Source organism: Aythya ferina, assembly GCF_964211825.1.
Source record: "Aythya ferina genome assembly, chromosome: 22".
Taxonomy (NCBI): Eukaryota; Metazoa; Chordata; class Aves; order Anseriformes; family Anatidae; genus Aythya; species Aythya ferina.
The window spans coordinates 5,794,584-5,818,678 of NC_140320.1; the positions used below are offsets into that span (position 1 = coordinate 5,794,584).

At 58.5% G+C, this 24,095-nt stretch overlaps 1 protein-coding gene across 2 annotated transcripts in view; it reads right to left on the bottom strand.

The window, feature by feature from the left end:
- The window catches only part of BCL9L (BCL9 like), a 42,708-nt gene that overhangs the window by 9,884 nt on the left and 8,729 nt on the right, over positions 1-24,095 (bottom strand). Inside the window, exons 1-2 of one of the 2 annotated variants that reach the window (XM_084495787.1) lie at positions 3,279-3,299; positions 1,355-1,718 (exon numbers count right to left, since the gene is read on the bottom strand). In XM_084495787.1, the coding sequence (XP_084351913.1) occupies positions 1,355-1,655 (301 nt within the window). In that variant the 5' untranslated portion in view covers positions 1,656-1,718; positions 3,279-3,299. Of the gene's footprint in view, positions 1-1,354; positions 1,719-3,278; positions 3,300-24,095 lie in introns of those variants that run through there. The other variant, XM_084495788.1, reaches the window with a different exon arrangement.

The following is a 24,095-nucleotide window of genomic DNA, read 5'->3' on the forward strand; positions in this document are numbered from 1 at the left end:
CAGACAGCTCCTGCGAGGGTGTCCTGATGAACCACGGAGCAAGGCTGCCTTTTTGGCCTGGCCGCAGACTTCAGAGCAGTGGGTGAAGAGAAATGACAACACTCACCTCTCCCACTGCCTCCCCACCAAGCAAACAAAGGCAGACAGCCTCCAAAATTGAGCGGAAATAAAAAAAGAGACTGGACCAGAGCATGACTATGGGGGATGCTCGAGGGCAGAGCTGCCGTGCTGAGCAGAGCTGAGCTTCTTGGCTTGCAGGTTGCTTTCCCACCCTTGGGGACTACAGATTTCCCAACAAGGCAGAGAAGTGGTTGGTTTCCACAGGTCCTGTTGATATCTACACCTTCCGTCAAATACACACGTGTCAGAGTGCTCCGAGGGATGGCTCTGCCAGCCCAGCCAGGATGCAAGGGGTGAGCAGCCTGACGCTGACATCCCCCAGCCCCAATAAAGGTCCTGGAGCACCTGCTCAGACTGGGCTGGGCACTGTGCTTTAGCATAACACTAACTGATCACCCTTTGTACAACATCGAGTGGTTTGCGGGCCGTATTCACATGACACATCACTGAATTGCAGCAGAAATGGAGGAGATTCAGGCACTCAATCCTGATCTGTCATTTCAGTGATTTTCTGCTCCTTGGGCACCGTTGGCATTTCTCCCCCAGCAAGCACCACACGCAGCCATTGAGCACCAGGCTTGGTGGAATGCAAGAAACTACAGGGAAGGGCAGCTGGGGCAGGGAAGCCAGAGGGGTTGGAAGTACTGACTCAGCCCTTTTCCAGAAGCCACATGCTTCAGCACAAGAGTCACCCCTAGCTGATGAAACCACAGAGCTGTTCAGACAGAGACCCTTGCAGCACCTCCTCGCTAACCACAGCGGAGTAGCTGGACAGCTGCAAGAATACCACAAAGGCAGAGCTTTGCCAGCAGCGAGGAGACAGAGAAAAAAAAAAAACAAAAAACCAAAAAACTAAATTCTGTCCTGAGTTGAAAGTCTGTACAACACAGAGCAGGGGCACTTGGAGCAGTTTCAGTGAAGCTCTTGCTCAGCACACCTCAGAAGGCCATGAAAAGCAGAGTCCAAGGCTCCCAGTGCAACCAGCAGTTTGGGGAATGAAATGAAAAACAAAACAAAACAAAACAGAGGGACAACAGTCAGCCACTCTGCTCCCAAAGCTGCAGCTATGCCAAGCAGAGATGCAAAAGATGCACAGGCAGCCAGGGCAAGCCCGAACAGCAGTGGCAGCATGGAAACACAAGATGCTCACAGCTGCTGCAATCCCTGGTCCTGCCAAGATGCTCGGAGCAACCGAGAGAAGGGCTGGCTGAGCCGAGCTTTAGGAGCACGCTACCTTTCGGTTCCGTGTCCAGCGACGGGGTGCTGGCTTCTCGTTGCTCTCCGGAGTCCACTGAGATGCTTCGTTCCCGTTTCACCTTGCCCTTCAAGGAGCTGAAGTTTGGGACAGCGTTCTGGCTGTTTTTCAGTCCAGAGTTGCCGGGGGAGATCTGAGTGGCCTTGCTGCCATGGCTGCCCGCCCCCACACCCTTGGAGCCCAGGTTGCAGGAGGGTGCTTGGCTCACGTTGTGGTGCTGGGCTGGGGCACCGCCGCTGCCTGCCTTGCCATGGCTGGGCAGTTTGTTGTCAGGGTGCATTGGTTTGGCTGGAGCGGCCCACGGCACCACTGCAGGGAGCTCCCAGGCCCTTCGGTCAGAAACCTGCAAGAGAAAAGGGCAGAGGGTCAGCACAGAGCCCACGGGCAGCTCACTTATGGGGTCAGGATGAGAATGGGGCATTGCTGCCTGCCAGCCCTGCCCTTTGGTGCATGGAAGGATGCTGAGAGCTGCTCTGGCAGCGTCGCCAGAGGTCAAACACCTCTGCAGCCTCGTGGTTTGAGGGCCCCTTGTGATGTCTGGGCAGCCCAGGCGCTGCTGCTGCTAACTCAGACAGCTGTGGGAACAGAAAGTGCTCTTGGCACAAACCCGCGGGGAGAGAGAGGGCTGGGAAGGGACAGAGGAGGGCTGAAAAGGCTTGAGGCAGCAGAGGAGCTCTCCTGAGCAGGAGACCAAACAGAGAAGGTAGAAAAGGCAACGCAATACAGGCAAGAGGAGAGCAGGGCAGGTGGCAGCAGGCAGCAAAGCCGCATCCCCGTGTCTCAGGGACTGCAGGGACGGTGCTGGCTCCTGCCCCGAGCCCCTGCGGGGAAGCTCCCACCTCAGCAGCAGCTTCCAGCCCAGAGGGGCGATGCAACACGCCCAGGGCCTGCCGGCGAAGCTCTGCTGCTCCAGACCCAGCCCGTCTGTCTGGAAAGCCCCGCAGGCCGAGGCAGAACGTTTCGGGGAAGAGGAGGTCAGGGCAGAGCGCGCAGGCTTCTGGGGTGAGGGATGTGCAGGCAGCTGAGAAATGCTGCAGCAACAGCCAGCCCTTCTCGCAGGACCCTGGAGCTGAAATCCCTCCTTCCCCCGGCCCCCCAGGACCTGCCATGGCCTCCTCTGCTTCAAGGAGAGCGAGCCCTGCGTCTCACAGCACCACAGCACACTTTGAGTGGGAAGGGACCTTAAAAAATCATCTCATCCCAACCCTGTGCCACGGGCAGGGCCACCTCCCGCTGGATCAGGTTGCCCAAAGCCCCATCCAACCTCGCCATGCGCTTGTGGAGGCCGAGGGATTACTCTGATTGCTTCCTTTGGTTATGTTGCTTGCGTGACACCCCCTCCACGCCGGCCAGAACCTTTCCCTCGCACGGGCAGATGAATTTCCCAGCACCCAGGGCTGGCTGGGGCCACGCTCTGCTCTTCCCAGCTGGCCTGAGCAGCCCAGATGCTGAGCAGGGATTTTTTTTCTGCCACCCAAGGACAGGAAGCTCCAGATGAAACCCCACATCCCTAAATAGCACAGAAAAGAGCCCGGCGGCACCGCGTGCACCACCTCCAGCGTGCTGAAAGCAGGTTTGAAGACACAGCACTGCCAAGAGCCACGCTGGGGCACAACACCATCCCCAGACCAGCACATGGATGAAGACCAAAGCCCCTTTTGCAGACTTGTAACCTCTGAAAGAGGGAGATGTGCTGCACCTAGCCACCAATTTCCCAACGAGTTCCCTGCCTGCAAAACCTTTTTCTCCCCTCGTGCTCCCTGCAGGGCACGGGGCAGCCAGCAGCCGGCTGGCACAGCGGTGCCCAGCGGAGAATCCTACAGCAGCCCAGGCGCTGCGAGCTGCTGAGCCGCATCATTTGTGCCCAGCTCGGCCCAAAGCTGCTCCCTCCTCCTCCACACACCTCTCCAAGGGCTCCGCTCTCGCCTGCAGGAAGATGGTGAGCCACAGCGCTGATTAATTTTCACAGCACATCGGGGAGTTGCTAGCCCTTTAAGCGTCAGCCAGTCTTGCTAGCGCGCTCTGGTTCTCCGGGGACCTATTAATAGCAGCTGGAAAGATCACATCACTCTCTGGATATTTATACCCCTCATTCCACACCAGGAGAGATTTATGGCCGAGTCGCTGTCCCAGCGCCTGCCCGGTTGCTCCGTCAAACCGCCCGCAGGGGGAGGGGAGCGGAGCGGGGAGGAGGAGGAGAAGGTCCATATGGCACAGCCTGCAGCACGCGTGCCGCCTGCCATCACGGGCTCGCCAGCCTCGGGGAGCTTCTCCCCGCTGGAAGGGGCTGCTGCCAGACAGCATCTCAGACAGCAAACCCTTCAGCAGCTCCGCCGCTGGTGGCCTCAAGTCCCCGCGTGCCGCGGCACCGGCTCCGCACCGGGAGATTTTGGCCGCAGCCCCGAGGGTCACCAAGCAATTAGCACCAGCGGGTGCTGCATCAGCCAAGGAGGAGCCACCAGCGCCATCCACAGCAGCTCCGGGCTGGAGAGGTGAGCCCGACTGGGGCACATCTGCGTGAAGGAAGTATTTTATTCAAAGCAGATCCCAAAGTGCCTCACCGAACACGTGCTCAGCAGCGCTGCAGCACAGCCTCGGCTGTAGCGCAGCAAAGGACGGGCGTGTGAGCACCCCGAGGAAGGAGGAGGAAAGTCAGGTCCCTGCTAAGACCGTGCCTGCAGGCTCTAGAGACTGATGCTTGAGATGCAACCAGTATCCCTCGAGTTCTCAGGACAAATCCATTCACCAAGGAACGAGCTGGAAGCAGGAGATGCCCGTGCGTGGCACCCGCAGCCAGGGCAGCCTCGGTGGAGCCTTTCAGCAGCACTGAGCGATGAGGAAGTCCCTTCTAACAAAGAGCCACCAAATAAACGCAGCCCCTTCCCCACAGAGGAGCCCACTGCCCCCCTACACAGCTCCCTGCTGCAGCTCACCATCAGAGGCGCCTCATCCGTGGGCTAACAAGTGGATGGACACCTCTAGGTGCAGCCTGGATGAAGCCCAACCAGACGTCTCCCAAAACCATCCTTCGTGCAAGCAGGAACTGCAGCTTGCTTCCAAATGGGACACCGCACAGGCTGCATTCTACAAGGGGAACACCTCCTGGCTGTGTAAGAGGAGCTGCCGAGGGTTGAGGCTGCACTGCTCCACCTGATCTGCTACTTTATTGGGCTTTTGGGCTGCGTCTGCGCGGCTTTTGCTGCCGGAGAGCACCTTTGGGCATGAGACACCTCGAAAAGAAGCATCTCTCCAAGGCAAAGGGTTCCCCTGCTCTTTCCAAGCCCAGCCAGAGTTTTTCTTCTGGTCACGTCTTCAGTGAGAAACCAGGCAATGTTTACGAGCTGTCAGCCAACACACTCAGGCAGGGCTTCCCAACCTGTGGCAGGGAGCACGGCCAGCAGCCCCGAAGGACCTCGCAGCCCCCCTAACGAAACCTTCGGATGCTGCCCGAACTTTCCAGAACTTTACATTTTCGGGGCATCTTTTTCGAGTCCCTTCTTCCTTCGTTCTGGGAGCGGGCAGGTGCCTCGGGGCGCTGTACCTCACCTCGAGTGCTGAGCACACAAAGCCAGCCACAGCTGCCTGGGGATCCTGGCCCAAGCAGCAGCGCTTCCCCAGGGAAATTCTCCCATTTTCCAGTCATAACTGAGCCCGATAACACTCCCTTTGCAAATTTTAAGGGCAGAAAGGCCAGAAACAGCTGCCTGCAGATTCCGCCGTGCTTTCAGGAGGAGCAACAATTGGCTCCTGTTGCGGATGCGTAGCAGGAATCCACCCCAGCCTCCCGTCTGTGTGGTTGCTGTGTGCTGACAGACACCTTGAGTGCCGCGAGCTCCTCGTGCACACCCCTTCCAGGCAGCTTCCAGCAGGCAGGCACACATCTGGGCCACAGAAGAGAATTAATTAGAAAGTAGAGACACTGACACGGGGAGACAAACGCTCCAAAACATCTTGAAAAGAACACGCCAAAAAGGAGATTGCAGAGAAATCTGGCTCCCTCTGCGATTTAGCAACACACCCACTCCAGCCCAGCAGTTTTAAAGACAATAGAAAATTTAATTCCCAGTGGCTGAAGCAAGGATCCAAGGCTCCTGGGTTCTGCCCCTGGCTGCCACCGATCCCACGGGTGACCTGGAGCAAGATGGGTTGCTTCTAGCTGCCTTGATTCCCCCACCATTAAATGGGGCGACAATCTCGCCTACCTGATATGGGGAAGGAGGTTGACAAAGCTCTCTGCTGAATGAAGTGCAGAGGGAATATTTGTGCCTTGCACATCTGAAAAGCCACGGCTTGAAACCAAAGGCTTAGACCTTCGCAGGAAAGAAACCTCAAAGCAAAACAACAAAAACTGCTTTCAGTACGGCTCCCCCAGCACGGCCTGAACAGCAGCAGAGGGGGGAGGAGGAAACTCGGGGCGAGGAGAGGCTGGTCTGACATATTCCTGGTCCTGGAATCGCTAGCTGATCGGTCAAGAAACCTGAAACCCCAGTGCATTCCCAGAGGACTTTCTGGTGAATCACGCTCCTGCTCCCTCCAAAGGCCGATAACAGATTCCCAACCCAACATCGCCGCAGGAATGCGGAGACCGTGGCTGCCTCCCAGCCTCCATCCCCGCAGGTTCCTCACTGCCGTGCCCACCGGCACCGCTGCCCCTCAGACCAGGCCCCCCGAGCTGTGCCGGGATGCACCCCCAGCTCACGGACACCCAGCACAGGAGATGGGATGGGATGCGACAAAAATGATGCAACCAACAAAATGTCACTCGTGCCCTCTCCTCTGGCCAGCACGGGAGGTTAGAGAACAGGCTGACGTTGCAAACAGCCTCCAACCACGCCAACTATGAAGACAACCTGCACACTTTACCCTAGGAACAGCAATCTTGGGATCACCCTCACCCAAAACGTCCCATGGACCCCACCACAAACTCAGTCTCAAAGGTCTTCAGCAGGACAAAATCTCAGACTCACCTCTTCCACCTACAGACAGACACCCCCCCATAGCCCATGTGGGAAATAAGGCTCGGAGGAAGCATCCTAAAGCAGGAATCCTGTCTACTTCCCACCCCAGCTCAAAACACCACCCTGGACTGCAGCAAAGCCAGGATGCACAGCGAGCACCTCACCCACACGCGAGGGTGCAGCCTTCAAATTAATCCCACCCCGGCGGATAAAACCCGCAGGCTGAAGGCACCACGGCACAGCACAGACCTCCCCCTGCGCAGTCAATACAGGGGATTAAAGGACTTCCATCAATTCCCACTGTTTGTGTACTGGGGTTACCATAACGGGGTGATTAATGCTAAGAGGTCTACCTCGTCAGCTGCGCCTCACACTGCTCCACCGCCTCTCCCGAGCAGCGTGTTTCACGGTTTGCCCCACTTTGAACCATTTTCTCTAGAATAATACACGCTCCCAGAGCTGGCACCCGTGCCATTCTGAGCTCTTAGAAACGCAGCTTCGCATCCCTCCAAGCGTACTCGGCTTCTGCTGCCAAAAGCAGGGCGAAGACGCACAGAGCACCTGGCACCCTGCCCCGCAGGACTCTCCTCAAGTCATCTCCGCAGCAGTCCTGGGATGTAAATCCCCGGGTGGCCAAGCTCAGCCGTGTTCCAGCAAGGACACGACGCTTGGTCCCTTCCCCAAAAAGATTCCTGGCTGTCCCAGAGGTCTGCCCGTGCTTCGTTTCTCCCCGTCACCTTCTCTGCAGATATTCAAGACCCACCAGGATGCTTCCTCGCAAAACCTGCTGCAGGGATCCTGCTTTTAGCAACGGGGTCAGAGCCGGCGATCTCTGGAAATCCCTTCCAACCCCACGGGTCCGTGACTCTGCGATCCCACAGCCAGGTGCTGCGGAGGCTGCAGCGCACAGCAGGAAGGAGCCCGCAGCCCTTCCAGGGTCACTCAGGGCGTCCAGAAGTGCCAAAAGATTTCCTTAGGAGCAGGGCAAGCTCTCCATCCTGCTGCCTGGCGTGCAGGCTATGGGATGGAGCCACTAGATGTCACCCTCGCCTAGGGCATCCCCAGCCTCATGGCCCCCCCCCCTGGGGCTGAGCACTGCCAAACTTACCCTATATCTCCCCGTGCTGGGGCACCTGTGCCGTACACAGGGATCCCATTTGTAGAACAAGACCTCACTCTGCATCCCAGCCCCTAACCCAGCCTGCAGATGCTGTCCTGAAGATACCCCGGCAGAAGCTCCACAGATGCTTGCTCCTATCAAGGCGACGTGGAGGCGCCTGCGGCACGCTGCCAGGTGAGCGTGAGGGATCCCACCACACCGTGCAGAAAAGCTTCCCCAGAACAGCAGCTCTCTGCCCTTTTAGGCCTAAATGTGGACCCCAGGCACTTCCCAGCCTGACCAAGAGCTTTGCAAACTGCAAGTCCTGGCACGAAATGCTCCAGGCAGGGCCACCTCAGCCACCTCTCGCTGCCTGGTGCCCCAGCTGCGCTGTGCAGTAGGATCCCGGCTGCAAACAGCATGCAACGAGCAGGTTTCCCTTCGAGGAGGCTCTGTGAAGAGGAAACAAGGCGTTTTAAGTCACGTGCAGGAAGGTGTGGACAACCTCACTTTGACCTAATTGCGTGCAGGATTTCGATCAGTTGGTGTCCTGGAGCTCTTGGCCAGACCCGGTTTGGGGAAGAGGGGCTCCTCCTGCCTCTGACCTGGCCTGGCTCTAAGTGTGGCGAACAAAAGGGCACACCTGTGGTGACAAAAAAGGGCACACCACGAGGTGACAAAAGCAAATGCTTACCAGCAGGTGCTGGAGCAAAATGGTCCAAATCACCAGGCTGCATCTGCGCGCCCCTGCGTGCACGCGTCCAAACCGGCACACGGGCATCACCTCACCTGGGGAGGGGGAAAGGGACACGGAGAGGCAGGGAAGAGGTGGCAAAAACAAGGCTGGCTGCCCCCAGCACCTTGCACAGAAACTGTTATCTATCCTCACTGCCTCCTGGGAGGCTGGGCTGCAGAAGGGATGCACAAAGTCAGCAGCCGCTCCTCCAGGATTATAAATAACAGCCCCGGCGCACAGCGGAGCCTTGGCTCTATATTTAAACCCTGGCTGAGGTCACTTCCTTTTCCCAGCAGCTCCCTCAGCCCCCACCCCCGGTTTGCTGTGATTTGCATGCCGGCGTGACTCAGGCACGTTGGGGTTTAAGGTCAAAGGGGAGGCAGCCGTGCATCGGCCCTGCAGGAAATTCCACGCTGGGGAACCCTTCGCCCTCCCCAGCGCCGGTGGTGGGGCGCACGGGGGCAGCCGCCTGCGAACCCAAACCCTCCCCACGAGACTTCCCCCATCGCAGCCGGGCTGCAGGGGACAGGGGGATCCCCCCTGAGCACCCCCAAAAGGGCAGCTGCTCCTCTTCACGCCCCAGCCACCTCCTCCGCAGCTCAAGCTGAAATTTCCCAGCTTCTCCCACTCAAAAGTGGGTGCAAAAAGGGCACGGCCTGGCCCACGGGACCAGCCCGCGGTCCCCGGGGTTACTTTGCCCTTGTGCAAACCCTCCCACAGCTTGCCAAGCTCGTCCAAAGACATCATTATCTAACCTTGACCCACGCCGCCAACCAGGCCACCAAAAACGGGCAGAAACGGGCAGAATTCGCCAAGTGCAGTCCTCTGGAAGGGCTGCAGGATGAACACCTACCAGCAGCTGAACGCCGACGCCACAAGGAGGGACCCAAACAGCAACCTTTCCTCGGGACTGCCCCCGGAGAGCCCCTCTCCTCCACCAGGAGAGAGATGCCTCGTTGATTTATGATGCACAGAGTTGGCAAAGGCTTCTGAAACTCCTCCAGCCCTCGTGTCTGAGGCTCGCAGGAGGCCCAGGGTTTGCAGGGCTCTTTGTGGCCAGAGCCCTGCGCTCTGCAGCCAGGTGCCCTGATGCTGCCAGATAAAAGCTCTGCAGTGATTTCATTTGCACTTGGTGCACTCACGGCGGTCCATCAAGCGCTCCCAGCTCAGCCCTCAACCAGGACAACACAACTCCAGCTCTGCCGCCACTTAAAAACCAGATGGCACCAACTGGAAAAGTCGTGGCGCTGGCAAAGAGTGGGGCAGAGAAAAAGAGCAGAGGAGATCCAGTGAGAGAACTGTAAAAAACAGCCCTCTTGGAACCGGGGTAGGTGTTCAGGTCATCACGTAAGCAAATTAGCTGCTGGGTTTCCAGTAGAACTAATTGGTGATGTGTGCTGTATCTATTGGGTTTCGAAGCCCTCGGCTGTCTAGATTACCAGCCCAATTCACGGTCTCCGAGGTAGCACAAGACGGGCTGCGATCGACACGTCTGAAGACCAACAGCCAGAAAGCTTCCCATCCACAGTCTTGGCATACCAGCCAAATGCCTCTTCCTCTCCCTCATCCCACAGATTCGGGAGAGGAAATCTGCGACAAAGCGGGGGTGCCCTATAGCCTTACAGCCCCGGGAGTCAGCTTACAGGGAAGCAAACGTGGCAGAAAGCTGCCGGCATCACGGGCAGCAGCGATGGACGCAGCGGCTCCAGCCCACCGTGGTACCCAGCGAGGTGAAGAACCCCAATGGACTGACACCAGCGAGGAAGAACCCTGGGCTAACCCTAAAATGCAAAGGTGACCTTATAGGGCTGTGGCAAGCTCGAGGCCTGTGCTGCAGAGCAGCTCCCGTGGCTTGTACCAAAGGATGGGCAGCGCAAAGGCAGCCGGCAGGAAGCAGCACAGAGGTATCCAGCTCCCCCGGCCAGCTCCGAGGGTACTCGTTGTGCTCTCCTGACCACAGACACTGTTCCCTGGCTCCATCTGTGGCCCCTGGAGCCGAGCCTGCATCCCAGCAGCATGAGCGCACGGGGAAGGCATGCCTGCTCCTTCCAAGGCTGTGCGTTTACAACAACAGGAATTAAAAGCCACAGCAGACCAAGAGCAGCTTTTTGGCCCACGATCACATTACAGGACAGGAAGGAAGAAGGCACTTTGATCGGGCTGGAATCACTTGAAACAGCTTCCACGCCACTATCTCAGCCACTGGAATTAGCGCCCCAGCACCCCGAGCGTCCCGTTCCTGAAGGCGCTTCCTGCCCCAGCACGCGTGGCAGGAGCGGAGCCACGCAGCCAGCGCCGGGCACGAGCTGCTCCCAAACCAAGGTCACAGCAACAAGAGGCACAGAAGAACACAGAGAGCCTCCCTGCAGCTTGCCGGAGGAAATCGAGGCTCAGCAGCCACCAGTGGCTTCGGAGGCTGCTGGTGCACAGGGACCCTCTTCCCCCCCGCGTGCCACGGGCGACGGGAGCCTCTCGAGCTGCTTCTGCACCTCCTGCTCCACGCACGCTGCTGGCGGGCTGAGGGTTAATTAAGGCTGCCCAGGGAGCTGCAGGAAGCCTCCTGCTTGCCCGCTCTCAAACAATGGGGCCATTGTGGAGGGCCGGGCAAGTGTGGGCAGCTCCCCGGGCCTGGCAGTTACCAGCCTGTTTGCTGCGCCGCCTCCTCCTCCTCCTCCTTCTCTTCCTCCTCCTCCAGGTAGCAGAGGAGGCTGCCGATCCCTCCGTGGAAGATGCCAGGAGAACAGGATCGTATGGCCCATCAGGAGCTCTGGGAAGCTTGGGAACTCTTCATCTCAAGCCGCAAATGTGCTCCAACCTCGCTGCCCCAGACGTGGAGCTGATCCAGAGCACTGCCGGGAACTCCTGCGCCAAAGCAAGACCCGCGCTGCCCCGCTCCCAGCAGGGTCTCCAGGCATCTTTGGAGCAGAGCTGAGTATCTGGCATGCTGGTGCCACGCAGACAACGCTTTTGCCACCGTTTCCAAAATCCCACCTGGATGAGTGGAAATCTCGATGAAGAAAGTCAGCAGGGATTCAAAATGCACGCGGGACCGAGCACAGCACCCCTGGAGCACACTGCACGTTGTGCCCCGTGGGGCAGATGTACCTCTTCTACCCAGTGCTGTAGCTCCTTGTCCTGTCTCCCCCGTGTCAGGAGCACAAATGCAGCCTGGCACAACCCTCTGAGCACCGTTCGCTCTGCCAGCAGCCCCTGACTCTTTCACCCACCCCCCTGTGCCCCCCTCCAGCTCCCAGCACCGCTCCCCAATTCTCCTGGAGCCAGGCTCAGCTCCACGGGGCTGTGCCCCCCGGTCACTTTTTCTGAGCCAGAGCCCCCGCTGCAGCACCCAGCTAATATCCTGCCATTTCTTTCCATTTCCCACCCGAGGGCATCGCTTTCTTCCCAGCCTCCAGATCCCTCTCTCCTGCTGCTGTTACTCAGCTCGGCCAAGCCCACCCGGAGGCTCGCTATCCACGTTCAACGCAACGCTACTTCAGGTCCTAAATAAGAGGCTGGCTGCCCTCAGAGAAAGGGCTACAAATAGATCTGTCACTGTAAATACGCCCTGCTCCCTTTGCAGTCTCTGCAGCCAGCACCGTTCAACACAAGCCACCGACAGATTTTGCTCTTCTCTGAATTTTTGAGCCAGACAAAGGCAGGTAAAAACAGCTGATGACTCTTATGAGACAGCATGCCTGAAAGGAAAACCACGCTCTCCCCTTCCCACTAGGAAAAGGAAGAATCTGGGCAACCTCTTCAAAACTAAGAGGGGGGAGTGAAAAAAAAAAAAAAGGGCAGGAAGGACAAAACAATCTTTGTCCTTGCTTTGCTTTGCTGCTCACGCAAACACGGGACAGCCCCCGTACCTGTTACCCCGGCTCAGGCAGCTTGGCTTCACCAAGACTTCCAGAAACCAGGTCCTAATGGTCTGGGGAAAACGGCCCTGATGCTTGAGGAACAGCACGCACGGGATTTCCAGACTACCCCGATAATCAGCTCGCAGAAACCAGATAGCACAGCACACCCTCGGAGGTCACCGCCTGGCTCCACGACGTTCCCTTCAGCTGCTGTTCCTTTAAAGCGTGGCTCCGACAGACCACACAAGGGTTAAATCTGCCTATAAATATCTGTTCTCAGCAGGGCTGCTGCTCTGAACCCTCTAGCCATCTGTTCTAGCTTTCCCCCATCTAAGACTCTAACATCTGAAACACGCTCAAAATTCTTCGGAGTGCTCCCAAAAATAGCCCGGTGCCGCGGCTTCGCTGTCGCCCGCGTCTGCGAGCGCAGGAGCATGCAGCAGGGCGCCTGTGCCAGCGCAACCCCAAAAACCGTGCAAACGCCAACATGTCCGTGGCCGTGGTGCCGTGCAGACCCGTAGCGGCACGCAGATATTTGCATCCCTGCTCGGGTGGGTGTGCCTGCTCAACCGCAGGGCCACGGGAAGCTGCAGCAGCATGTTCACGCTGGCGTGAGCCCGCGGCCGCGTGTGCGTGCGCTGCGCTGCGCCGCGGCGTGGGTGTGGGAGCAACGCGGGGGCTCCCCGACGGTGGCATCGGCACGATTCTGGCTGCACCGTGGATCCGACCAGCTCCTCTCCTGCTGAAGATGCCCAGCGCCGTGAGCACCAGCTTTAAACACCTCGACCTGCGAGGTTTCTCCATGCCCGACGCCGTGATCCAGACGCCGAGCGCAGGCGGCGGCGTGGCAGGGCAGGGAGGCCACGGGTTCACTTGTTCAGCGCTTGGCTCAGCAAATTCGGCAACCCCACCTCCGGGCACCGGAGCCTGGATGCAAAAGCAAGTAAAGCCTGATCTGCATGAGGCCAGAGACACGCCGCCCTGCCCCTATCCAGCCAGGGCTTGTAGGATTTCCTCAAGCGCTCCACGGAGAGCTGGGGCAAGGTTCCTACCGCAGACACAACAGCTTGCTTCTGCAGCACGTTGGGCTCTAAATCTCCCTCGTGCTCAGAGTCCTCACAGCTTTCCAAATATCAAAGGCGCTGCTAGATTCATCCTTCCATCTGCCAAGCCTGTTAGGGGGCAAATCCAGGAGAGAGGACAATCCTCCTCGCAGGCAACAAGTGGGAAGCAAGCTGTCACCTCCCACACCCTGCCACGCTGACCAGGAGCTCACCATCCTCTCCAGCATCCTCCTCGTAGGCTCAGGACTCGGTGCTGTCCTCCTGCTCCGTGCCCGAGCACCGCAGACACCCAGATCTTGGTGAGGAGCATCACAGAGCTCGGCCCTGCTGACACCACATCGGGGCTCTGTGCACGCACAGCCGCAGGGAGGGGACAAACGGTGACCGATTTCCACGCGACGATGCCAGCCCAAGGATCAGACAGCAGCCAGGTCTGCGTCTCCACCTCCTTCCACAGGAGCCATTTCTCCCTTTCCAGACCACGGGAAACCACAGACCCCAGCCGGAGAGGCTCCCCTGTGCCAGTCCCCAACCCCACAGCGATGCTGCGGAGATGCCCACCCTGGCACAGCACGGCCAGAGCCGTGCCCAGCCCTCAGTCACATCCCACTGGTGAGGAACATTTCAGGAACACTTCTGCTCGGACAGAAACCTGCACGGGGCTGCAGCAGGTACCACACCATCCGAGCATCACCCCGCTTTTCCTGGGGTACAGTGGCAGGGAGCCAGCTGGCACCCGGCTGGTGCACGCATCCCTACAGAATATAGGATCTTGTCGAGGGGCAGAAATGCATTTCAAGCATCCAGCTCCCGAAAACCTCAGGGATCCAACTCCCACTGCCTAATGTGTGTGAGCACATTCACTGCATGCTCATGCACGCTGTACAAATGAGCCTCTGTCTGTGTCTTCAGGATAAAAGTCTTCTTCGCTCCCTGATGTACTCAAGGCACCCACCTCGCTCTGAGAACTACAAGCTGGACTTTCCAAGAAGCCTGAAGTGGAGGTGCACCTCAAACTCCGATGCCAACGTACACGGGAACATCTTTGAACTCCAGCTCTTCGTTTCAGGCTTCGGCGTGGAGTTTTGCTGGTAAACCACCTCAGCAGGCTGAGTCAACTCAGCTACACTCCATTTCTGACAGAGGGGGAAAAAAAATTGATCCAGGTATCGATTTGATGCACGAGTTTGTGCTTGTTTAAAAGTTTGCCCACAGGTCAGACCTTGTTACAAGCATTTTTCCTGGTGATTAGGTTAGAAACAGGCTGTGCCAAACTCTGGTCAGCCGCCTGGGGAGCAGAACTAAAGCAGGTGTGGAAGTTAAGGAGTCCCTCGGGGATGCTTCCCCCCCACGCTAAGATGACACTGCGTGGAGAAGCGCCACCGACAGCTCCAAGGCAGCCTCTGGGCTTCGAGGAGCTGCAGGACAGTAGGATTTTTTTCCCCCTTTTTCACCCAGAAAGAGCCAGGGGATTTCAGGATCCCCACGGGTTTGCAATCCCCAACCAGGCAACAACGCCGACCAGGACGTGGAACTGGTGAGTCGTTTCCTTCTCTCCAGCAAAACCAGAAGCCAAGAGCTGAGCAGCCAGGATCAAAGCAGGTTTCTAAAAGCTGTCTCCAGTGATCAGGCTGCAAATGCATTTTCAGCGTTGAACTGACGAGCTTTGGGTTTGCAGCAGTCCTGGTCAAACAGTTACCCACGACCACTTCCAAAATCGCTCCTCTACCAGCTGGCGTGCTCCACGGGCTCCACAGCCGGTGGAAAATAAAGGTCTCCACCTCAGCATCCTGATGTGGATCACTCCAAATTAGTTTCTCTTCTTCCAAACCATTCCTCCTCTTCTCCCCCAGACATTTACTGTTTCCAAATTAAGCTTTGTCCCCAGTCCCACCGACGCACATCGGGTGGCTGCCGGTCATCTGCTGCGGAGCAGGGACCAAACCCTTGGAGCACCAACATCAGAGCTCCTCTGCTTAGCCCCCAGCACAAGTGCAGCACCCATCGTCCTCCGCTCAGTTCCTGCCCCAGAAATTGCCATCGTCTCCCTCATTTCTGTCCCCCACGTGACATGCACAGAGGCTTTCCCAGGAGCTCACCCACGAGTACTTTTCCCCACCGCGCTCCCAAAGACTCCTCAAGTTCCCTTCGTGTCAGCGGAACACAACATAGCGGCGCCCAGCCTGTTGCAGAAGGATTTATTTTGCCTTTTCCATTTCTGCGCCCATCACAACCCTTTTCTGCTACAATAAAACCCGTAAATCGATTTCTCCCTTGCCTGGCCTTGCCTTTGCTGCCCTGGAAGTATGGATTGCAACCCAGCGCTGCTCTCTGCCCAAGGAAGCAGCGAACTAGTTCAGACCAGCGCAGCTCTCCCCAGACACCCGTGTGGCTCACAGCAGCCAAGCAGCTGCTTGCTCTTGCTCTTGTGCAGACCTCTCACCGAGCACACGGGAGCCAGAGCCAAGCTTTGCTGGGATTTATGCATTTGAAATACGAAAAATCAGCGTACAAATGAAGAAATCTCCCTGCGCTCCCTGTTCCCATTTAAAACCTGTTCCCAACCCGAGGAGCCCCCGGTGTGCTCAGCAGTTTACTCCCGTGAGGTGCTGCAGCATCCAGGGACACCCCAAAAGATGGGACAGGGGCAGATCCTGCTGCCTGCCCCACAGCTCTGCCCCCGGGAGGTCCCTGCCAGGCACTGGGGCTACCCCAGCAGCAGATGCCTGCACACGCTGCGCGCACTGGGGTCCCCACGCAGAGCTGTGCCTGGTTGCAGTGCCCGATTTAGGCCAGTGCCAGGCTCCAAAAGGATCTCGAGCACACGAGATACCTACAGGGAAGCCAGCTGGGGCACGTCCCTGGACGGTGGCAAAACCCAAAGTGTCCCCAAAGGCCATGGGGACAGCTCCGGGAGCTGCTTCCTGGGAATTAACAGAGCGAAGCAGAGCCCAAAAACATCACCAGTGGCCAAAGGCTCTCAAACCTTCCACGCCTGCATCCGCACACGGGTGAGCTGGTGCTCCCCACATCACCCCAGTGCTTAGTGCTGTGGGCAAGGAGAGAGAAGCACCAGCTCCCCGGTGCATTTCCACATCTGGCACAGCTCCTCGGTGCCAGCAGGCTGGGCTCCCACTCAGCCCGCGATGGCACAGCCTGGGGCGAGCCATTTCACCTCAATTTCCCCATCAAACGGGCAGCAGGAGAAGGGCCGGAGTGGCCTCCTCTGGCACGCAGACGCACGCAGCCATCGGATCGGCTCCGCAGGCAGCTCCCCCTCCTTCCAGCCAGCAGGGAAAACAGACAAACAAGCTGCCATCCCGCACCTTTTCCCTCTAGACTGGCTCTCAAAATAAGAAACAGCTTCCACTTGTCCCGGCCCCGGGGAGAGGACAAGAGAGAAAGAGGTTTGTTGTCAATACATGGAACTGTCGCTAAGTGAAGGAGAAAAAAAAAATATGGGGGGGAAGGGGGAGAAACGAGGGAGGGGACAAAACCACATTTTTACTTCTGGTGGCCAGCCAGCTGACTGACTCAGCCAGTTTGGGCTCCTGCCATACAGATTTAAAAACAAAACCAAGCTCTCAGAGAGGGGAGAGAAAGGGGATGCGGCTGAATGTGTTTTTTTGTTGCACGTCCAGCAGATCCTAGCCCAGCCTCGCATGCGCTTCGGAAAATGGCTCCTCTGTCACATTCTGTCTGGCAGCTCGGTAAAAAGAGCAAGATGTAGCACGGGTCCTTTGCTGCCACGCGACTGCTGCGACGCGCAGCACATGGCTCCCAGCACCGCGCCTCGCTCCGTCGCTTCCCAAACCTTGGGGGCTGCCCCCAAAGCCGGGGTCTCCGGATAAATGCTGTCTACCTGCCAGCTGCTACAGGGCCAGGGCGATCGTTCCTGGCTTTTTGCATCTGCTGGAGAGAGGGGGAGATGCTCGGGACGGGCCTCGCTGGCAGGTCGCATCGCCAGCGCTTCCCCACCTCCACGTGCTCCCTGCCGGAGGAATGCGCGCCGGGGCGGGAGCGGGGAAGGAGTTGTTTTGAAACCTCAGCTCCTGTTTTATTTATCTGGATCCCACAGTGCCCGTGGCATGGCAGCCACTTGTAACGAGCACTCCGTGTTCCCAAAGCGCTGCACAAACACGAACGTGCGCTCCCCACGCCCTCCGCGGCGCTGCAATACGCTGGCACGCTCGGCGCTGTACCTGCCACGCACCGAGCTCTGAGCCCCAGCACAGCTGGGTAGTCATGCAATCACACATGTGAATAAGCAGCATTTGGCACTTGACGATCACGCCAGGCGTTACGAACACGAGCTGGTGAAGCCTCACGAGCCTCCCACGCAGTGAGCTCCCATAGAAACTGGCCGGCCTCCCTGGAGATTAATCCCTTACCCTGCCGGGAACGCAGACAGGGTAAGTTACCTAAGCAGCTGATGACATCTAAACGCAAACCCTGCGCTCTTCTGCCCATTTCAAGATAGCCGAATTGCGGCTCAGAAAATCCCAAAGCTGTGCCAGCCATCAGAAAAGCCACGAAGGAAACCTTTGGGCTCCAGCTCCCCGTCACCTAATGCAGCTGCTGAGACAACATCGCTTATTCGCACTGAAACACATCCCGTGAGCAGCTCGGGACGAGGATTCAGCTCCGACCAAGCCTTGCAGGGTGTCAGAGCAGAGGTGGAGGAGGTGGCAGGTGCAGGACACCCCCGGGGGATGCTCGGCAGCCCCGCAGGGAGCACAGCTGCCGGGTGGAAGGGGACCCGCTTGGCACAGCACCGCAGGCACCGGTGGCTCCGACAATCCCCAGCACCGTGCCCCCAGGGCAAGGGGATGGCCTCACCTCCAGAGATGTTTCTGATTTGAGAAAAGAAGAAGGGGAAAAGGAGAGAGGAGAGAGGGGGGCCGGGGGCAGGGGAGGGGAGCGCCGGTAGACGTTTGCAGCGGAGCTAAAAGGGGAGATTTAGTAACTGTCGGAAAAAAATGGCTGCTTTATTGCAGGCAGCTTGTAAACCCTGGAGCCTGAAGGTCTGGGAGTAATTTCTCCCTCCCACGTGCTGGGCTCAGTTTGTACTGGGGGTCAGGGGTCAGTGCTTTTCCAAAGCATTCTGGGACCCACGCCAAGTGGAGCAGGCTGCGCAGCCCCGCTCCTGCAGCAGGCGCAGGCGGTGCGAGGCGCCCGGCCGCAAGCTGCAGCGCGCTTAACCCTTCCCAGGGCGGCTGCTGCGCTCCCCTGCCACCCCGCAGGGCCAGAGGGGGACGTGGAGAGCAGCCGGGGGGGGCCTCGTCCTCAGGGATCCCCTAATAATGGCTGGGGGGAGCCAGCCTGCGGAGCAGCACCCCCCCAGCCGCTGCCCTCGCTGCGCAGCGCTGCTGCAGCCAGGTCCTGCTGCGGGCCAGAGCCGAGGAAAACCAAGAGCCCAGCAGAGCAAGAGGGCAAAGCCCCGGCTCGGGAGAAAATGCTGCTCGCAGGAACGTTCCCTGCCCCATCTCAGGAGGGAGAGCTGCCCAGAAGCACAGTCCCCGAGCCCCAAACTGCTCCCCCTCAGCCCAGGCGGCTGTGCCAACGCGCTGCCGAGCAGCCTGCGGGCACCGAGCCGCGAGCGAGGCACTACCCAGGTGCTCAGCACCCACAGGGGGAGCTGACCCACAGGCAGGGTAAACCCAGCTTCCTGGCACCCTTTAGGGTTCAGGGGAAGGTCCCGGACACCCCTTGTGCCACCCAGTGCCAGGCATACACCCCCTGTCCCTCTTTGCGCTCCTCGGGGACGCAGCGAGCAGCGCCACGTGGCACCTCCCGGCTCCCAGCTCTGCGTGAGCACCAGGATCTACCCTCGGGTGCTCCCGTTGGCGAGGGGAGGCTTAAAACATCGCCTGCCCGGGCTCCCTTATCTCTTCAGTCACTTCCTGCCGGGTGCTGGGCCCGAGCCCAGCTGGCTCGCAGAGGCAGGGCTTTTGCTGTCTCGCTCCTGCCACGCAGCAGCCCCGGATCACCTGTGCGGACGATGCTTCCTGCAGCATCTCGGCTCCCTCTCCTCCCAGCGCCGCGCTTTCTCCGGGCTGGCAGGGGGGCCGGCTGTGCCTCGGCACCCCTCCGCCACTGAGGCTGTCACAGCGAAGTGGAGCCGTCTCCCTCCAAACAAAGGCTTGTGCCTTCTTGTCTAAATCCCTTTGAAGTGCACTCGCTTCTTTCTGATCCAGGTACAAAATGGCAAAATTTCCCCACCGGCTCCACTTCTTCTGTCTTCCCAAGCCGCTGTTTTCATGTCCCACCTGCAATCCCTCCAGCTCCTTCTTCCAGCCCTGCCTTTACACTCAGAGCTGCTGAATCCCCTTTCATCCTCTACCTTCGCTTCTCACTACTCCACACACCTCAGCCCTCCTTCTGGGCTTTCCCCGAGATCACAGCCCGGCGCCGTTTGCTGCGTCGCCCTGTGCCCTCTCCGTTCAGTTCTTCCAGTCCATTCCCCAGCTCCTCCGCACTCATCTCCGGAGATATCTGACCCCAGAAACTCCTTGCAGTCAGGGCACTCGGTGACCGGGGTGCTGGGGGATCACTCGGGCTTGGAGCTACCTCCCTGCTTGCTTGTGCCAAACACAGGACCCTGGTGCAGCACCACCAGGCGACCAAACCCACCAAAACGCCGCTTTTCAGGGTGTTTCCTGCAGCCAGGCCTCCCAAATCTCGGGAGGCAGAGCTCCACGGCCTCACTTGCTGCACCCAAGGAGCAAATCTGCCCACCGCAGCAGAAAGAAATGCGTTTCCCTTCTCCCAGGAGGGCCCTGAGGAGGACCTGGAATGGTGAACTTTGTCCTTCGCAGCTGCGCAGGGCAGAGCCGAGCCAGACGCCAGAGCAAAGCACCCAGCCCTGGCACCGGGGCTGCAGCTCACAGCTGACCTTGCCGCATCTGCTCCAGCCCAACAGCTCCAAGCTTTTTGCCCCAGACTTCGTGCGTGCGTCTAAAGCCCCAGGCACGAGCTGGAGACCCGCCAAGGAGAGGGCTGCCCGCTCGAACGGGGGCGAGCATCACCTCGGAGCCCTTTTCCCTTCCAGCAGGCACCCTGTTTCCTTCAGCTCCGGGCTCGTGAGACTGGGAGGCTGCTTGGAGCCGAGCCAGCAGCGGGGAAACCACCATTTCAAGGTCCTGCGAAGGAGCCTGGAAGAGCAGGAGGGGGGGGGGAAGAGATGCACAGAGCAGGCTGCTCGCTGGGAAGCTGCAGCCGCTGCCAGGAGGCGGTGGGGGGAGGAGGCAGCAGATGTCCGCAGACAGCATTTGCTGAGAGCCTGCAGCGCTCCAGCCCAGCCAGGGGAGGAAGGCGGCGGCTGGTGCCACCGCTGCTGCATTGTAATTGAGCAGGACAAGCACGGCGAGCTGCTGGGAAAGCTCGTGCTGCCTTTGCCTCCGAGAGCTGCGAGGTCAGGGATGGGGAGAGCCCGACTCGGGGCCAAAAAAAAGCCCTCGGGTACGGGCAGGGAGCGCTGCACGAGCCTCCCCGGGGAGCTGCGGTGCCTGCAGGTCTTCCCACCGCCAAGTCCACAGTGCAGGCAGCCTGCTGCAAGAGCTCCCTGTCCTCCTGGTGTAGGTGACAACCTCTGAAACCCAGGGTCCGGGGAGAAGCAGGAATCCGGCCCCCAGGGCTCTGGCTCCCAGCAAAGCCCCGGCCCCAGGTGCCCTGGCTCGCAGCCGCTTCCCCTTGTCAGCATCTGGCAGGGAGCGCTCAGGTTTACGACCCCCCCATCCCGAGCGAGGGGCTACGTTTCCCCTTCGTCCCCCGAGGGGCTGCTGGAGAACACAACCGCCGGGGCCGTGGCCAGCAGCCAGGGAGCCCGGGCCCAGCAGCGCTGCTTTCTGTGCAAACACAACGTGTCAGCTGGGCTCCCGGGCAGCCCACGTGCTCCGAGTTTCCTGTCTCTGGGCAGAGGAGGTTTGCTTTGCTTCCTCCCCGCAGTAAATGAGGCCGACCAGGGGAGCTCTGCGAGCAGCAGCCACCCGGTAAAGCGCAAGGCTGCCTGGAAGCAGGCGTCTCCTGCAGGTTTTGCCAGGCTGCACGGCTCGGGGAGGATGGAGGGGGCTGAGAGCAGCAGCTCGGACATCGTGGGCACAGCAGAGCCACGCTGACCTGCACGCTGCTCCCTCGCTCCCCACCGTGCTCAGAAAGAGCCCAGAAAAATCTGCACTTGCCTGGTTTTAGGTGGAAGGGAAGAGGCTCGAGCCAGAGGGGTCTTTGGCTCGTTAAGCGATGCCACCCTCAGGCCTGGTGTTCAGATCAAATTAAGCAGCTCCTTGCTCTCCTCCTCCTCCAGCAAAAATGAGGCACAGGCTGGCACTTGGGTCCACTCGAGCCCTCTTAAAGTAAAAATTAATTGATATGCAAATCAGATCGGGCATTAGACGAGCCTGCTGGCCGAGGGCGATGCGCAGCTTCCCCGCTACTCCCCCGTCCTGTGCCCCAGCTCAGCCAGAGGCAACAGATCCCGAAATCAGAGGGGTCACCACCAGCACGAGGGAGCCTGGGTGCCATAAGCTCGTGCAAACCACGTCCCAGCTCTGCCTCACGCCCTCCCTGCCCATCAGGAGGTTACATCTGCATGAAGGAGGCTGGACTCTCACCTCAGGCTGAGCCACTGCAATGATCTGAGCCTGCTAAGCAATACAACGCAGCTGCTCCGGGCACCTCAGTGCCTCTGCCCACTGGGGAGCCAAGGAAGGAGCAGGAGGAGCACGAGCCCGGCCTCCCGGAGCGCGATTTGAATTCTTGCAGTTTCCAAGAGGAATTCTTTGCGTGTCCCGAGAGCTTTTCCAAATATCCTGCAAACATAACCACAGCCACAGCACGATGCCAGCAGCAGCCACGGACCAAACACCTAACCGGGAGCCCTTCAACACACAGGGATCAGATCTTGGAAGAAGGACAACGCCAAAATACGGCACTGCCCCTGCGCACACCCACCTCTCCTTCTCCAATGAACCAGCCACCAAGTGCAGCTCCCCTCTCCTGCAATTTCTTTCAGCCAGAGGCTGGCAGAGCACTGAACCTCTCCATCTGGCTGCAGCGAGCCGAGAAGGCGGCTCAGCAGCGTGCAGCTGGGGATCAGCTGTCCTGAGGGATGCCAACATTGTTCCCTCTCACAGAATGGGGAACTCTCGGACGAGAGAAGGCTCAGGGCACGGCACCACTAGTGGCAGCGTCAGAACCAGGACATCCCAGGCTGGCTGGTTTGCATCAGTTGTTTGAAACCACTGGGGACCTCCGAGGGCCTGCAGGCTATTTCCAAGAGTGCTGTGAAGAGTGCTGTGGAAAGACAGCCTCTTGTTACAATAGATTTGTTGCACAGGGGTCCGTACCAGGATCAGAAAAATTTCAGGAGCCCTTCAAATAAGGAGAAAAAAGTCTAAAACCTACTAGTAGAAGTAACATATTTTAATTAGGACTTTTTGAAATTACTTTGGATTAAAAAGCGTAATAAACCAAATGATAAACATTTGCCACTAGTACCTGAGTCCCTGAATACTCTGAAATCCCTGTGTGAGGTAGGAAACAGCTGCTTAAAGTCCTGACCATGTAAATGCTCAGGCAGGTAAATCACTCTCCTCACTAGGATAACACGTGCACCTACAAAATCAGGGCTGCAAGTAGAGCTTGTATTAAAATACCTGGAAAAGGCAAAATACTTTTTTGCTAGCGGTCTGCTTGAGGCCAAGCAACTCCTTCATTATCAGCATAACGTTTAGAAGTTCAACTGATGAAAAAATGATTTACAACAAGCAAAAACGGGCTTGCGATGAGTGAGGTTTGGGGCTTTTTTTTTTGGAAACAGGCTCCAAAGCACTGAATTAGATTTATTTTTTTTTTTAAATGAAGCTTTAAAAGAGTAAGGGGCACAACTCGCAGTGCGTTCTCCATCTGCACTCTCGGATGGAGGTGAGCAACTCAGCTGGAGCAGCACAGAAGTACAGATCGGGGGGATGTCGGGGAGTGAGAGGTGCTGCTGGGTGGCGAAGCCACTCTCATGCGCTTCTCTGCTCTTCGTTTGGGGCTGTGCTGCACTAACTGCAAAAAAAAAAAAGGCAAACACATCTTTGGACTTTCCTTTTGCAGCGTGAAATTTGTGTGAAACTCTGTGAATGACTTGCCACCGACAATTAGGAAGAGCACAAACACATCCACTTCAAGCACCTAAGCCAGATACAGGCAGAGGGCATCACAGAAATAAGCAACAAGAGCGAAAATGCACTGTGCTGTTTTGGGAAGAGTTTGCTATCGCTTGTCCCACCTGGAACTTCCCTGGAGCCTGCTGACAGCCCAGGTGCAGCCACCCCAGCAGGCTCAGCCGGGCACGGGGCTACGTCGCTGCCTCCCCGCTTATTCCCTCCCCAGACCCAGTCTGAGAGGAGACCCGATGCCTCAACTCCGTGAGAAAATCAACAGGAGGGCTCCGTCCGTACCTCCCAGCAGCGAAATGAAGGAGCTCGGCCTCTGTTGTCAACTAAAATCTCTGCTCCTGCCCGTGAGCCCCGGGAAAGGGAGCAGGGCCCAGCACTTCCCAGGTGGAGGAGGGGACGCAGCCCGAGGGAAGAGCTCTCTCCTGCCCGGCACGGCAGAAAGCAGGGGCTGGGAGAAGTGACAGAGGCAGAGGAGGGCACTGTTCTGGGGCCTGCATCCCACTCTTAGGGCTGCCAGGCCTGCACAGGCTGCCAAATCAGATCGCCATCCAGAGCCACCCTCCTGACAGACAGAGCAGGCAAAGCCCTCCGAGCAGGGCTGGCGCGGGGCTCCTTCTACCCAGGGCAATCACCGCCCGCCCGTGAAGCTCATCGACCACGACTGGCAGCAGCTGATGCCTACAGATCACACAGAAACCTCAGTCCCTCCCACCGAAGGAGCTCCACGGCTCCCCAGGCAGATGCAGTTTGACATATCCCAACCACCGTCCCCACCTCTGTCCCCACGGATGCCTTTTGGCCATCAGACACGAATCCGGGACGCGGCGAGGACAGGCAAGGAGC